The sequence below is a fragment of the Lissotriton vulgaris genome, chromosome 1_1 (genome assembly GCF_964263255.1).
Source record: "Lissotriton vulgaris chromosome 1_1, aLisVul1.2, whole genome shotgun sequence".
In the NCBI taxonomy this organism is placed as follows: Eukaryota; Metazoa; Chordata; class Amphibia; order Caudata; family Salamandridae; genus Lissotriton; species Lissotriton vulgaris.
This window is the reverse complement of record NC_141685.1, coordinates 1,123,284,748-1,123,299,833: the sequence shown is the minus strand read 5'-3', so window position 1 is coordinate 1,123,299,833 and position 15,086 is coordinate 1,123,284,748. Positions and strand designations below refer to the sequence as shown.

Sequence of the window (15,086 nt, the reverse complement as noted above, 5' to 3'; positions counted from 1 at the left end):
ACCACGCACGCAACTTGGGCATAATCCGGGACTCCTCCCTATCGATGACCAGGCAAGTCAACGCCGTCTCCTCGTCTTGCTTCCACACACTCCGCATGCTCCACAAGATCTTCCAATGGATTCCCACAGAGACAAGGAACACCCAGGCCCTCATCACCAGCAGACTGGACTATGGAAACACCCTCTACGCCGGAACAACAGCCAAGCTTCAGAAGAGACTCCAGCGCATCTAGAATGCCTCCGCCCGACTCATCCTGGACGTCCCCCGACGCAGCCACATCTCGAGCCACCTGAGAGACCTACACTGGCTCCCTGTCAACAAGAGGATCACGTTCAGACTCCTCACCCACGCACACAAATCCCTCCACGACCTGGGCCCTAGATACCTCAACGACCGCCTGACCTTCTACACGCCCACCCGCCAGCTGCGATCGGCGAACCTCGCCCTCGCCGTCGTGCCTCGCATCAAGAGAGCCACCGCCGGAGGAAGATCCTTCTCCTACCTAGCGGCTAAGACATGGAACTCCCTGCCAGTCCACCTGCGACTGACCCAGGACCACCTCACCTTCAGGAAACAGCTCAAGACCTGGCTGTTCGAGCAGTAGCAGACCCCCCCTCCCCACGCGCCTTGAGACCCTTCCGGGTGAGTAGTGCGCGATATAAATGCCATGATTGATTGATTGATTGATTGATTGCATTGAATAATAAATATTTCAAAAGTGCACGTGTCCTCTTTTACTCCACGTTCTGGTTTGAAATGATTATAGAGCGAAAGAGTGTTCATGTGTTCCACGATATCTGAGGTAACCTAAGTTCATGTTCTGGTTTGTCTAAGTCATTGGGAGTTTGTTATGACCAATGAGACACTGTAGCTAGCTCGGTAAGGGGATTTTTTGATACTGAGGTGAGTTTTGGGTCCCCCTAATTCACTGAGGTTCCTGATCTCTATGCACAGTTCTGTAAGAGAACGGAATCCCTGCTACAGTACACTGTACAGGGGCTGATAAGGTGATCCAATACCCAATTGGCTATGTACCTAAAGTACATGGTTGTGAGTTTAGAGAGAGAACAGCAGGCTGTGAGTCTGATTAGCAGGCCCACAGCCACATTAAGTCGAAAACCAGTGAAGCAAAAAGCAAAATAATGGGGTGACTATAGGAAAGCAGACCCTACTCTCCTCCAATGGTACCCTAGGAACCCAGGGCATGGTGACCAGAGAAGACCCCCGAGGGCTGCAGCACTTATTGTGCCACCCTCAGGGGCCCTGTACCCTGGCACCCACATGCTGCCTTTGCAGGCTGAGTGCCCAAGTACAGAACTAAAACCAGAGTCGACATGGCACACATCCCGGTGTGCCATGCCCACAGAACCCACTGCCTTGGCATACTTCAGTCACCCCTCTAGCTGGGTGCCCTGTGCCAGAGGTGTGGGCACAGGTGCATGATCCCTGTACCCCTACAGTACCCAGGGCCATTCCTGGGCACTGTAAGTGCAGTGATGCCATTAAGAATATATGGTGCTGGGAGGTTGGCATTACAAGCTCCACAGCACCATAATGGCTACACTGAAGACTGACAAGTTTGGTATTAAACTTCTCAGCACATTAAACCCGCACTGATGCCAGTGTGGGATTTAATGTAAAATGCACCAGAGGGCATCTTAGAGATGCCCTCTGAGACCCTAACCTACAATCCACGTCTGGCTGAGTGGCTGCAGATGCTGCCACACAGCAGACATGTTGCTGGACCCCTTGGTAGGAGAGCCCCCGCTCTCCTGGGCCTGCAACAATGCACATCCTGGGCGGGGTGCTAGGTCTCCTCCCCAGGATGGGCAGGAGGAAGCTTCAAAGGCATGCCACGTCTGTGAGCTTCTCCAGACCATTTGCTGTACCCAGCAACCAGCCCCCACCAGTCTTGCCCCCCACTCTGGCGGGAAGACTGGCGGGAAAAACTACGTCAGGAAGGGGGGGGTGCCAGCCTGTGCCAACCCCAAACTTCAGGTGGGGGAGACGAGGTGAAGCACGACCCTGGGTTCCGGCCATCATGAAGATGGGGAGCCCTGTCCTATCACAACTAGGCTCCTGCTCCCCTCCCACAGGAGAGGAGCAGGCTAGGGGGTGTACATACCCCAGGGCAGTGACCCATTGGTCCCTATCCTTGCCCTGAACAATCAATAGGGGATATAGGGGGAAAGGAGTAGGTGAGGCAGCCCCCCACTCACACAGTATTTAAACAATTGGAGCCTCACCTACATGTATACACATCCATATGCAAAACCATGCGGATCCAACCCTATCCTTGCCCTACCTGTAACGCACCTAAATTCAGTGTTTTGGGGCTCCCTGAACCTTCCTTCCTCAGATACCATTACGAAAAGAAGAAAGAAGATCAAGAAGGAGAAGACCCGCCGTGCAGCTGCTAACAACAGGACAACAACAACTACCGGCCTGTCGATCCTGGAACCTGCTCCTGCTTAATCCCGGCGACTCCTGCGGACAGCAACCTTGGGACACCCATTGGACCTGCCTGCCTTGACCCTCTTGAAGACTGGGACTCCCATCAGCAGAGGCTCTGCTGCAACAACCCACCTGGTGCCAACCAGGAAGCTCCGGACAAGCCCACTCTGCACCTACCGAGCCCGGGCCGCGCCCAACCGAACCAAGACCACGAGGACGTCCCCCCGGCGACTGGGATCCGAAGTCCAGTGCCCAAAGACCCTCCTCGACGAACCAGCCGACTCCTGCAGACTCAGAACCAGGGGCCACCCCAACGGCGACCAGCCAAGGGTAAGCTTTTCCGAAACCCAAAGACACCCCTGCACCCGGCACCCTAGAGCCCCCTGTGCCTCCCTTTGGGGTACCTACGTGTGCTCCAAGAACCCAACTTACCTCTCGAAGTGCTGGTCGCCCCTGGAGAGTCTCCGTCCCGAGCCTGCAGCCTTTGTTCCTTTTTGACCTTTCCCATTGGATAACATTGAGCTCCCGATGGCTCAAGAGCACCCTGCAACCCGCCACCCGAGTGCCGCTGGCTGTGCCACCTTTGTCCTATCCTACTTCCCCCCTTGCACTGAGCAAGTGACCAGGAGCCCAGCTCCCACAGCCTCGTGGCCTGCTAGCCAGCAGCCACCAACCGAAGGCCCCCTTCCCCTCATTGGTTAACATTGGGCCTACCTACCTCTGCACCAGGCTGCCCCTGTGCCACTGGGATTGAACTAACTGTACTTACCTGACCCTGGGGGACCCCTGAGTCTATGCCCAGAACCTTAACTTCACAAACCAAGTACTCACCTGGAAACCGGTAACTCACTTACCAAATGCGATGCAGAGGGGGTCGCACAGGGAGTGTAATTTAATTTGAATAAAAAAGTTCACTTACCTTTGTTGGCCCGGTCCGGCGTAGTCTCTCCTTCTCTGCTCCTCACAGGAAGCAGGCAGTCTCCCTTCCCTCCCCTAAGCCAATCACAAAATTGCAATGGCAGCGTTATGATTGGTTGGGACACTGACCACACAGAAGTCTATGGGGAAGCCATTTTCTCCATGTAGGTTGCATGCAGCCTACGTGGAGAAAAGGAAGAGTGCATATGACTGGTTTGGTCAGCCCTGGGCCACTCCTCCCCTGCCCTAGAGCAGGACCGCTCACCGGCCTGTCCGCCCCCAACCACACCCTTCTGCTTTCTCACAGTGCGAGAAGCAGAAACATAAAATGTTATTTATAATACCATTTTATGTTTCTGCCTTTCGCACAGTGAGAAAGAAGTGGAGGGCAATGCTCCTCGGCCCACATGGAGGAACCACCCTACCCTTCTCTCTTCGCCTCTCTCTCTACCTATCTTTACATCTCTGTGTACGGCCTCTCGATCTGAGCTCTTTCTACATCACCTGTGTGTACCCCAGCTCTCTCGCAACCCCACCTCTGTCTACATCTCTCGAACAACTAAACCTTTCTCTCTCCCATTCTTGGTGCCAACATCAATATATCACCTCTCTACCCCTCTCTCTCCCTTTCCTCTCTACCCTCTCTCTCCCTCACCTCTCCACCCCTCTCTCGCCCTCACCTATTTTTCCTTCTCTCTCCCTCGCCGGTCTCTCCCTCCCTCACCTCTCTACCCCTCTCTCTCCTTCACCTCTCTACCCCACTCTCCCTCCCTCACCTCTCCCCTTCTCTCACATTCCCCATCCTTTTCTCTCCCTCACCGCTCTACCCCCCTCTCTCCCATACCTTCGCTCTCCCTCACCCCTCTCTACCCCTCTCTCTCCCTACCCTCTCTACCCCTCTCTCTCCCTCACCTCTCTATCCCCCTCCCACCCTCACCTCTCTCTCTACCCCCTCTCGCACGTCTCTACCCGTCTCTGTCCCTCACCTCACCTCTCTACCCCATCCCTCCCCTCTCTCTCCCTCAACCCTCTCTACTCCTCTCTCTCCCTTCCCTCTTTACCTCCCTCCCCTCTCTAACTATCTCTCTCACTCACCTCTCTACCCCTCCCCCTCCCTCACCACTCTACCCTGTCTCCCTCACCCCTCTCTCAGCCCCTCAAGGGGGGACCCAGGGAGAGCCAGGCGCGAGCCGGTCTCTTCCTGGGCAGGTTCGCGCGAGGATCATTACCAGGTGGGGCTGATTAGCAGAAGGGTTAAAAGGGGAAGTCAGGCGGGCGGTTAGGAACTGCGTGGCGGGAGGCGAGAAGGGAGGTTGTTTTGCGCTCGTGTTCCCACCTTTGTCCTGGGCCATGGAGGAAGCTGCGGAGGTCAGGAGGGCTGTCCAAATCCTTTGTGCGGCAGGGCGTGAGGACTTGTTGATGCCGGGTGTCCCGGCGGAAGCTTGGGTCGGCATGGCCCGCCCCCCTCGCAAGGCTTCGGAGGGCGTCGCCAGGGCTGTGGAGGCGTGTTTATCGCCGGGCCCAGAGGACGAGGAAGACGGCGAGGCGGCCATGCCGGCAGACGGGCCTGGGCTTGTTTTGCCCGCCGTGGAAGCAGAACCCCCGCCGTGTGACCCGGGCGCCCTCCAGCAGGTATGTGCGTTACCGTTTTTCGATGCTGGTGCACGAGGGGCGCCCGGGGGGAGGCGGGGGCGTTCCATGGGCCGGCTGGCTCCGCGCACAGGCGGATTGGCACCTGGGAAGTCGGGGAAGCTGCAGGCGGGCCCCAAGCCCAAGCGTGGGCGAAGCTTGGAACAGCATGGGCGCTTGCACGCCCCTCTACCTGCTGCGGTGCCCCTTGCCTCTTTCCCCTCGGTGCCGCTTTTGGCAGATGGGGTCTCCCCATACTTATGGCTCAACGGGCAGTGTTATCTGCTCTCCCCTGCATTGCCGGGGCCTGTTCCTGCCCCCCCCCCCTAATGTTGGCACTCCTCCCTCGGTTGACGCTGATGCCAGGCACCCCCGTGCCGCGCTGACGTCCCCCCCCCCACTGAGGCCCTGCCCCCGGCCCCTGCTGTGGTTTCGGTGGGTGCTGCACATACCCTGCTGCCCCCCTCGGCCAAGGCTGCTCCGACTGGTGCTCCTGGCTCCCGGCCCCCCCCCACACGTCCTTGACTCCGGGTGGTAAGGGTTTGCTGCGCAAGGGGGCGCCCCCGGCCACTGGTCAGACACTGTTCCCGGTCCCCAGGGGTCGTCCAGGTGGGCTTCTGGGTGGCCCTGAGGCTGGGTTGGTGGGTGTCACTGGTCTGACGTCGGGGGGTGATTGCGGTTCCGCTGTGGGGGGCAATGTTTTTGGAGCTGTTTCCTTGTCTGGCTCGAGCGGCCGCAGTTTTCAATCTGCGCCGTCGGCTGGGCGGCTGTTGGCTGTTTCTACGGGCCCGGGAACTGTCCACACGGCTGTTTCCAGTGGTGGGCTTACAGGGGGGCTGTCTGGAGCGGACGGCTCTTCTTCAGCTTTCAGTGCACATAGCTTTCAAAACATCGACTGGCAATTTTATGATGGGGGTATTGGTGATGGGGCTATGCCCAGTGGTAGTGATCAAGTTGCATTTTCTGATGAAGCTTTCTGTGGGAGTTTTCATGATGATGAGTTGGAAGAAGGGGAATTGAGAGACAAAGATGTTGGGCTTTTGGCAGCACGGGCCCAGGGGGGTGGGTTGGGGCAACCCACTGTTTCTCGTGTTTTGCAGGAGTCTCGAGCGGACCATGCAGGTGTACGAGGGGCAGTGTGGTCTGGACCTTCTCAGAGGGATCGTGGGGCTGTCGCACAGCAGTCGGAGCAGTTACCGAGAGGTAAGGATGGGTGGTGGTCTGTGTGGCAACCTAGGGAGAGTCTCCCTGTTAAGAGTACAAGATCTATTGGTACGGGTGATGGGGTTGTGGTTGAGCGAGTCGCTCTGGCACCGAGGCTTGAGCGGCCTGTACTTTCGAATGTTTCTAATGTGCAAGTTGCAAATGAAGTTTCTACAGCGGGGGCGGGCGGGGTGGATGCCACACGTGTCACGGAGGATAGTATCCTACCGAAAAAGTTGCCTTATTCTGGGGTGGGAATGCCTTTGGGGTCTCATTTATCTGAAAAAACGAAGAATTTGATATGGTCTGGGGCATTTGTGGATGTTTTTAGGCTTCTCCATAGGGATGTGCAGGCAAAAGAGGGGTCAAAGGAGGAGGAATTAGAATTGGCTCGGAGGCCTCGTGTTCCGAAGTCCATAGAGAACTGGACTTCGGCCTTTCTTATTTATGCCAGCGTTTATTGTCAACGTCATCCTGAGAAAGCAATAGACATGTTTAAATATGCAGATGTTATCCGCAAGGCTCACAGTTATTTTGGCGGCTTTGCTTGGTTGTCCTATGATGACGAATTCAGGGCGCGCATGAGCGCTTTCCCTGAGCGTTCGTGGGGTGAGGTTGATTCCGAGTTATGGTTGCAATGGATGGCATCGGCAAACCCACCTGCTACGACCCACACAGCTAGCGGGCAGCCCGTGTATTATCGGCCCTTTTCAGCTCGCCCCGCTCAGTCTGGGGCGGGGGTTTGGGGCAGAGGTCAATCAGCCGCCTCTGGCACATGCTGGCATTTTAACAGGGGTTCCTGTAACAGACCTGCTTGCAGGTACAAACATGAGTGCTCGCATTGTGGAGGGAAGCATGCCCTCACCCAGTGTTTTCCCGGCCAGCGATTGGGTGAGCAGGGAAGAGGTTCAGGGGGTAGGGGGCAGCAACAACAGTCTGTTTACAAGGGCCCCTACTCCTATTAGGCAGGAGGTTCTCGACCTCTGGCTGGTGGATTATCCAGATTTTGAGGCCGCTAAGATTTTGTCTTGGGGTTTCAAAATTGGGTTCCGGATTGGGTATCAGGGACCCAGGGTGGGCAGGTGGTCGGACAATTTGAAGTCTGCGAAGGAGAGTCCCCATGTTGTGAGGAAGAAACTGGATGCTGAGCTTGCGGCTGGTAGGATTGCTGGTCCTTTTGTGAATTGTCCTCTGCCTGACTTGATTGTATCACCCCTGGGTGTGGTGCCTAAGAAGGCGGAAGGGGAGTTTCGTCTTATCCATCACCTGTCCTGGCCCGAGGGTTCATCAATTAATGACTTTATTGATCCAGCTGACTCAACTGTCAATTATGCTTCGGTGGACGATGCCTTACGGCTCGTGCGCACGGCTGGTGTTGGGGCTTTGCTGGCGAAGAGCGACATTCAGTCGGCTTTCCGGCTATTGCCCATTCACCCTTGGGATTTCAGTCTGTTGGGAATGCATTTTGATGGTAGTTTCTACGTGGATAGGGTGTTGCCCATGGGCTGTTCAGTGTCCTGCTCCCTTTTTGAAACTTTCAGTACCTTCCTGCAGTGGCGATTCACTTTTGTTAGTGGCCACGTATTGGTCTGTCATTACCTTGATGATTTTCTTTTCATTGGGGAAGGTCGATCTGGGCAGTGTCAGTCGGCTTTGAACATCTTTCAGGCTCTAGCGGAGGAATTGGGGGTTCCATTGGCGCCGGACAAGACAGAGGGTCCCTGTACGTCCCTGACTTTCTTGGGGATTGAAATTGATACTCTGTCTATGGTGGCGAGATTGCCTGTGGCTAAAGTGAAGGAAATGTCTGCTTTCATACATCTGGTGTTGGGGGAGCGGAAAGTTGTTTTGAAGACTGTTCAGAAGTTGTTGGGTTACCTCAATTTTGCTTGCCGGGTTGTTCGGGCGGGCAGGACATTCTGCAGACGTCTGGGTTTGTCCATGTCCGGAGCACGCCTTCCCCATCATAGGGTGCGCATTACCACCGCTGTGCGTGCCGATTTGACCGTCTGGCTTCGTTTCCTACAAGAGTTTAATGGCGTGTCCTTGTTTTTTGCGGATGAGGACATGGTATGGCAAGTACAGTTGTTCACTGATGCGTCAGGGGCTCACGGCTTCGGAATATTTTGGGAAGGTCGATGGTGCGCGGCCGGCTGGCCGGCGCACTGGAAGGATCAGGGTCGCAGCATAGCGTTTCTGGAGCTCTTCCCGCTGCTGGTTGCTCTGCACCTATGGGGGGATGAGTTTCAGAATCGCTCAGTCCTGTTTCACGTGGACAATTTGGCAGTCGTGCACCTTGTCAATCACCAAAAGGCTCGTGATTTGCGGGTTTTGCGGCTCCTGCGCGCATTCATGCTGCGGTGTCTGCAATTAAACATTGTCTTTAAAGCACGGCATGTTCCTGGTACTTCTAATTGCATCGCTGATTCTTTGTCTCGCTTTCAGTGGTCCGAGTTCCGCAAGTTAGCTCCTGGGGCGGACCTGGAAACAACAGCGATCCCACAGTACGTATGGGACCTGGGGGATTGAGGGTTCACCACTTGCTAGAAAATTCAGTGGCTGAATCCACCAGGCGGGGTTATGTGAAAGCCTGGAATGAGTTTCTGCAGTTTGGTAAGGATTCGATGGGGCCGATTGGGGCGGGTTGGTCTGATGAACAATGCGTCTTGCAGTTTGTTTTACATCTGGCGGACAAAGGCTTATCGCCCACTACCATTTCTGGCAAATTGGCTGGGGTTTCTTTTTATGGGCAGCTTTGGTGGGGGAGGGATCTGGTTGGGGGGGTGTTGGTTCGTAAAGTGTTGAAAGGTTTGGCCAGGCTCCGGGCTGGTGGTCAGCAGCTCCGGCAGCCAGTGACTTTTGAGTTGCTCCAGTTGCTGTTGCCGGAATTGGAGGTGTGTTGTTATGATGCTTTGGAGTGTGCCAAATTTCGTTTGTGTTTTGTTTGGTTGTTCTTTGGGGCATTTCGGGCATCAGAGTTGCTGGGGTTGCGGGGCAGGGTAGGTATGACCAGCAATGAGGTGGTGTTGGAAAGTGACAGAGTGCGGCTGTGGCTGCGGGCATCTAAAACCGACCAGATGGGGAGGGGTAAGTGGGTGTTCCTTGGTAGGAGTGGTGTCTCTGCATGTTGCCCGGTTGGGGAATGGGAAGTGTTTGTGTCCTCTCCGCATTTTCTCCAGGGGTCCATATTTTGTCATGCGGATGGTAGTCCCATAGTTGCATCTCAATTGTTGGCTGTATTACGCAAGGTTGTTGCGCTTGGGGAAGGATCCTGTTCAATTTGGTACTCATTCTTTCCGAATTGGTGCGGCGACGGAGGCCGCTCGGTTGGGGTGGGACTGGTCCCAGATCCGACGCATTGGTCGTTGGCGTTCCAAGTGCTGTGAAAAGTATGTGAGGAAATAGTGCATTTTGGCTTGTCTAACATTTCTTTCTCTCCTAGGTCATCAGTCGCCGGATGCAAACGAAGGGTGTGGATACTGGGGCACTCTTTTGTTAAAAGAGCAGCTTTAGCCGCTGCCAGTCAGCTCTGTGGGAGATCACTTGGTCTGAACAGTATGACACACGAAGTCTCCTGGCATGGAACAGGGGGAATGCGCTGGGGTGGGCTTTTTCCCGCCTTGGCTGCTTTGGTTTCACAGTGTTTGGGGGGCCCTCCGGATCTCCTGGTGCTACACTTGGGAGAGAATGACTTGGTTTCTCTCTCTGGGTTGACCTTGTTAAAATTAATGAAGCAGGACCTGGAAATCATCAGAACCACATGGGTGAGCACCATGCTTATATGGACTGAGTTTGTGCCTCGTTTGCAATGGCGTGGGGCGAGGAACCATTCTGCCCTGGAAAAGGCTAGAAGGAAAGTGAACAGGACAATGCGCCTTTTTTGTCAACATTGGGGTATCTACAGTTTGGACCATTATCATTTAAAAGTCTCTGAGCATCATTTATTTTGTGAGGACGGTGTGCAGCTCTCAGCTTTGGGCCTCTCTTTTTACCTCCTTGAACTCAGGGACTTGATTAGCAAGGTTCTTCAGGTACAGTTGTGGTGTGCTCCTTCCTTTCCTTTAGGTGGGGCAGGAAAACGCTAAAGGTTTTCCTGGGTGGCGGGTTTTTGTTAGTGGGGGTGGGCAGCCTGGAGCGGGTTGGCCATCCTGAAGGGTAGCGTTGGGTAGGCTAGGGGTAGTAGGCAGGAGTTTGTTCGGGGTTTTGGGATTTAGGTTTCGTAGGCTCACTGTAGAGTTGAATTATGTAAATAAATAAATAATGAATGTGTTTATGAAATTTATGATGCACCTGTCCTAAAATAAAAGTGGCCTTTCTTGCTCCTAAAAGAAGGTGTGGACAATGATTTCTTGCGCGAGGGGGGACCCAGGGAGAGCCAGGCGCGAGCCGGTCTCTTCCTGGGCAGGTTCGCGCGAGGATCATTACCAGGTGGGGCTGATTAGCAGAAGGGTTAAAAGGGGAAGTCAGGCGGGCGGTTAGGAACTGCGTGGCGGGAGGCGAGAAGGGAGGTTGTTTTGCCCCACCCACCCTCCCTCTTTTTCTTTTTTCTTTTATTTATTTATGGGTTTTTTATTTTTTGCGGTGCTCTAGGCGCTGTTTAGTTTAGGTTAGGTTTGCCACTGTTAGGATGGGTGCCTTTGTTCTTTTGGAGGCGGGTTTTTGTTAGTGGGGGTGGGCAGCCTGGAGCGGGTTGGCCATCCTGAAGGGTAGCGTTGGGTAGGCTAGGGGTAGTAGGCAGGAGTTTGTTCGGGGTTTTGGGATTTAGGTTTCGTAGGCTCATTGTAGAGTTGAACTATGTAAATAAATAAATAATGAATGTGTTTATGAAATTTATGATGCACCTGTCCTAAAATAAAAGTGGCCTTTCTTGCTCCTAAAAGAAGGTGTGGACAATGATTTCTTGCGCGATGCTCTATTTTCATCTCACCTTCCTGTCCTTCTCCTCCTCGTACTTCATCACACTCTTAATCACACATCTTTCTTCGCCTCTTCTCTCTCTCTTGCTCTTTCACTCTGACTAAATGTAACTTATCTCTACCTTTCTGTCACCCCCGTATCTTCTCTCTTTCTCTCTCTACCTCGTGTCTCATTCACTTCTCATCTCCTTCCCCCAGCTCTGCCTCACAACCAGATCTCTCAATTTACCGCATGATTTGTTCCCTGCCTCACTTCACCTCCGCTCTATTGCTGCCTAGTTCCTCTACCTCACCCCTCTGGCTGCCTGACTCCTTTCTCCCTACCTCTAGCTATTTTTCTAGCTGCCATTGCCTCTTTTTGCTCCCCATCCCATCTCTATTTCACCCTCTCTACCTCCCATCTCTCTATACCTATTTTGTTTCTACAGCTCAATTAAAGATGCAATTCCAGGCACTGTGTGCATATGTCCTCTTTTGATATTATGCCCTTGTCATGTAAGTAGCCAACAACAAGCTACTCTTACCGTGTGTTTCCTACAATGGGGGGGGGGGGGAACATGACTGTTAGACACAGAAGTCCGCGTGAAAGATTGTTGCAAGGCAATTTTTTTTAGATCAAGCAGGAAAAGAAATGCCACGTGTTCAAGCTTTTTTTCGCACTATGTGGCTGGGACTCCAAATAGGGGCCCTAATATATATATCTGGCCGGGGACTTAAAAAGTCCTTTAGGTACTACTGTTTAATAAAAAGTATGAATATGTATTTTGAAAATTGTCGGTTTGGGAGGGGCGTCAAGGTGACGCCATTGAGACCCACTCAAGGAGTACCTTTGCTCCTTTGATGTGAATGACCCAATGACCTCAAAACTGCTCAAAATCCCCCCCCCAAAAATATTTTTTTGATCTAACTTTAGAAAGTTACCTAATATTACTAGCGCTTGTTTTTTAAATAAAGAGTTAATACGTATTTCAATGTTTACCATTTTAGGACAGAAAACTGAATAAAATAATGGCTGGTTTTTTTTAAACCTGTTCAGGAGGACTTTCTCGAACCCACGACGCTGAATCAAAATTGATGTAAACAGGTAACATGATTGTATTTCTACTCACTACTCAGTGAACCACGTCATTGCTAAATTATTTAATTAATTTGCTTCATGTCTGCAATGGTCTTGTGGAGAAATAGTGTCACGTGCCTGTTTCCTCAATGTAAATCTCAGTGTTTACATTAGGCGCTGAGTACAAGTGTGTCAGCAGCGCGCGCCATGTGAAGTGCTCGCGCGCTCTTCAGTCCGTTAAACGCGCTCACCTGATACAGAGCAGAGGCTCGCCGGGGCTCACGTGCATTCTTGCCTGGGCGATACACGAGCGTTCGAGCACTGGATTCAGTGTAGGTGTTGGGTTCAGTGCCGACAGAAGGGACGGTTTAAAGCCTCTGTAGTGTTGTGAGCAATGGACACAGTGAGTGCAGTGCGTGAAGCGGGTGCTGCGTACGCAGCGGGTGCAGTGCCTGTCGAGAGTGCAGAGTGTTGTCAGCTGGTGCGGTGCCTGTCGTAGGTGCTGTGTCGGCAAAACGTGGTGTGCAAGCTATGGCGTGAGTAATGAGAGCAGAGTGGTGTAGCATCGCCAGAGGGTGCGTGTGGCCAGTCAGTGCCAGTACTGGGCACATTATAGGAAGGGTCCACCCTGTGAAAAAAGTGGGTGGACGCCGTCCACCCGCGTGTTCCCCCTGACTCGAGCCCTGAAGCAGATGCAGTAGGCACATCTAATGCAATTTGTAGACAGTGCAGGGTAAGTAGCAAGGACAATGGGCGCAGTGCCTGCAGTGTGAGCATTGAGCTTAGTGATTGCAGTGCGAGGGACAGTAGGTGCAGTGCCTACACTGTGAGCATCGGACTCAGTGACAGTGCAGTGTAAGTAGCAAGGACAATGGGTGCAGTGCCTGCACTGCTAGCATTTGGCTTAGTGATTGCAGTGCGAGGGACAGTGGGTGCAGTGCCTACAGTGTGAGCATCGGACCTAGTGACAGTGCAGTGTAAGTTAAGTAGCAAGGACAGTGGGTGCAGTGCCTGCACTGCTAGCATTGGGCTTAGTGGCTGCAGTGTAAGTGACAACGGGTGGAGTGTCTGCAGTGTTAGCAGCATTGAGCTTAGTGACTGCAGTGCATGTGGCAAGGGCGGGAGTGTCAGCAGTGTGAGAACTGGGCTTAGTGACTACAGTGTAAGTGACAATGGGTGCAGAGCTTGCAGTGTGAGGCGAGCATCGGGCCTAGTGACTGCAGTGTAAGTGACAACGGGTGGAGTGTCTGCAGTGTTAGCAGCATTGGGCTTAGTGACTGCAGTGCATGTGACAATGGGGGGAGTGCCAGCAGTGTGAGGCGAGCATCGTGCCTAGTGACTGCACTGTAAGTGACAGTGGGTGGAGTGTAAGTAGTGTGAGCATTGGGCGTAGTGACTGCAGTGTAAGTACAGTGTGGCCGCGGGTGCCACGCCTGCAGTGTGAGTATCGAGCTTAGTGACATCTGTACGTGCAGCTGGCACCTCTGTTGCAGTGCCAGCATGGGGCAGGGTCCAGTTAGTGCAGTGTAATCAGCGACAGCAGTGGTTCCATGGTGTCGTATGGTGGGGGACAATACTCGGAGACGTGCCTTGCACTCAGCATCTTCAGCGCAGGGCTGCAGCAGATCTCCTGTATCCATGGAAACAGAAGAGCAGACCTGACACATCAAAGCAACAAAGAGAAGGTATTTAGATTCCTGGAAAGAGGGCGCATGGAGGGAACGCAGGGGGTGAGGGAATGGAGTGGGAGCCACCTGGGCGACTGGGGAGGGGGGGTTACTTGGTAGTCACCTGGGAAGGGAGGGAAGGTGGAGGGTTTTGAGGGAGGCCACAGATCAAATGGGTGAGGTGGGAAGAGATGTCAAATGAGAAAAGAAGGAGTCATCTGGGCGAGGCAGCGATGCAGGTGAGAAAAGGGCCTATCCTCACTTGGACAGGGTCACCGGGATCTGGCAGAGGCCATCCGAGTGCAGCACTGTTGTTTACCTGAAGAGGAGAGATCAGAGTGCATAGAAAGTATGGCGGCAGTGAACCTCAGTGCAATCCCTTACCAGACATGTAGGTTCTTCTTTGTCACCACAAAGCTGCAAATGCCTGTATAAATGAAAGCCATGCACCGGATCACATATTGTCTTTACATTTGCTGGTTACGCTACTCCACACGTTCACGTTTCTTTCTAGAAGCGGACACCCTTCTGAAAAAACTTGCTTATGTCTGTCTCCTCTCATCTTCACAGTACTGGTGATCAACCCCTCCTTCCCTTTCAGCCTCAGGGTAATCTTGTCAAAGTCAAAGTTTATTCCAGTTGGACGATTAATTAAAATCATTGGTAGCATTAGAGGGTAAAAAAAACACAAGAGAAAGAAAAATATATATAATACCAATTAAAAAAGTAATCACAAAGAAGTAGAAGTAAACATCATTACATCTTTAAAAATATGTAGCATAGCAGCTGAAGAGTATCTGTTCAAACTCACAGCACCCACAAGGTCGCCAGTGGGTATGAACAAGTACAAATAAAAGTGCAATTGCAGAGAATTGTGATTCTCCTATTACTATGACCAGATAATCTGGATTTCATTAAAGACACCGAGGCAACATTATGCATATTTCTTTTAATGCAGCTGCAGCCACTTTGAAGTAATACATCATAAAGTAAAGATCTAGAATAGAATGCTCATGTATTACAATAGCCACAAACCTAGGTAGATCTGCCTTTTTTAAATGCAAGGAAAACAAAGTTCAGCTATAATGAAATTTTAGATCTTGCACCATTGGCGTGGGTTTCCCTTCCATCTTTCTCTTTTTGTCTCCTCTGTGTTTGCTGGTGTTAGATGCTCTGGGCGCTGTGCCACTGCCATTCAGTGCCACAGCGCGAATGCTCCCTATTGTAAATTAACTGCATGA

General features: G+C 52.8%; 1 protein-coding gene across 1 annotated transcript; it reads left to right on the top strand.

Annotated features, from left to right (window-relative positions):
- Positions 1-5,934: 5,934 nt before the first annotated feature.
- LOC147748738 (uncharacterized) lies at positions 5,935-10,290 on the top strand. Its single transcript, XM_086936480.1, has 2 exons — positions 5,935-6,218; positions 9,648-10,290. Exons 1-2 carry the CDS (start codon positions 5,935-5,937, stop codon positions 10,288-10,290), a joined length of 927 nt encoding a protein of 308 aa, XP_086792606.1.
- Positions 10,291-15,086: the final 4,796 nt, after the last annotated feature.

What these genes read in the sequence shown, in the direction of transcription:
- LOC147748738 (XM_086936480.1), top strand. Translation starts at nt 5,935, where the DNA reads ATGCCCAGTGGTAGTGATCAAGTTGCATTTTCTGATGAAGCTTTCTGT. An exon ending in CCGAGAGGTAAGGATGGGTG is followed by an intron (nt 6,219 to 9,647) that starts GTGGTCTGTGTG and finishes TTTCTCTCCTAG; the next exon opens with GTCATCAGTCGCCGGATGCA.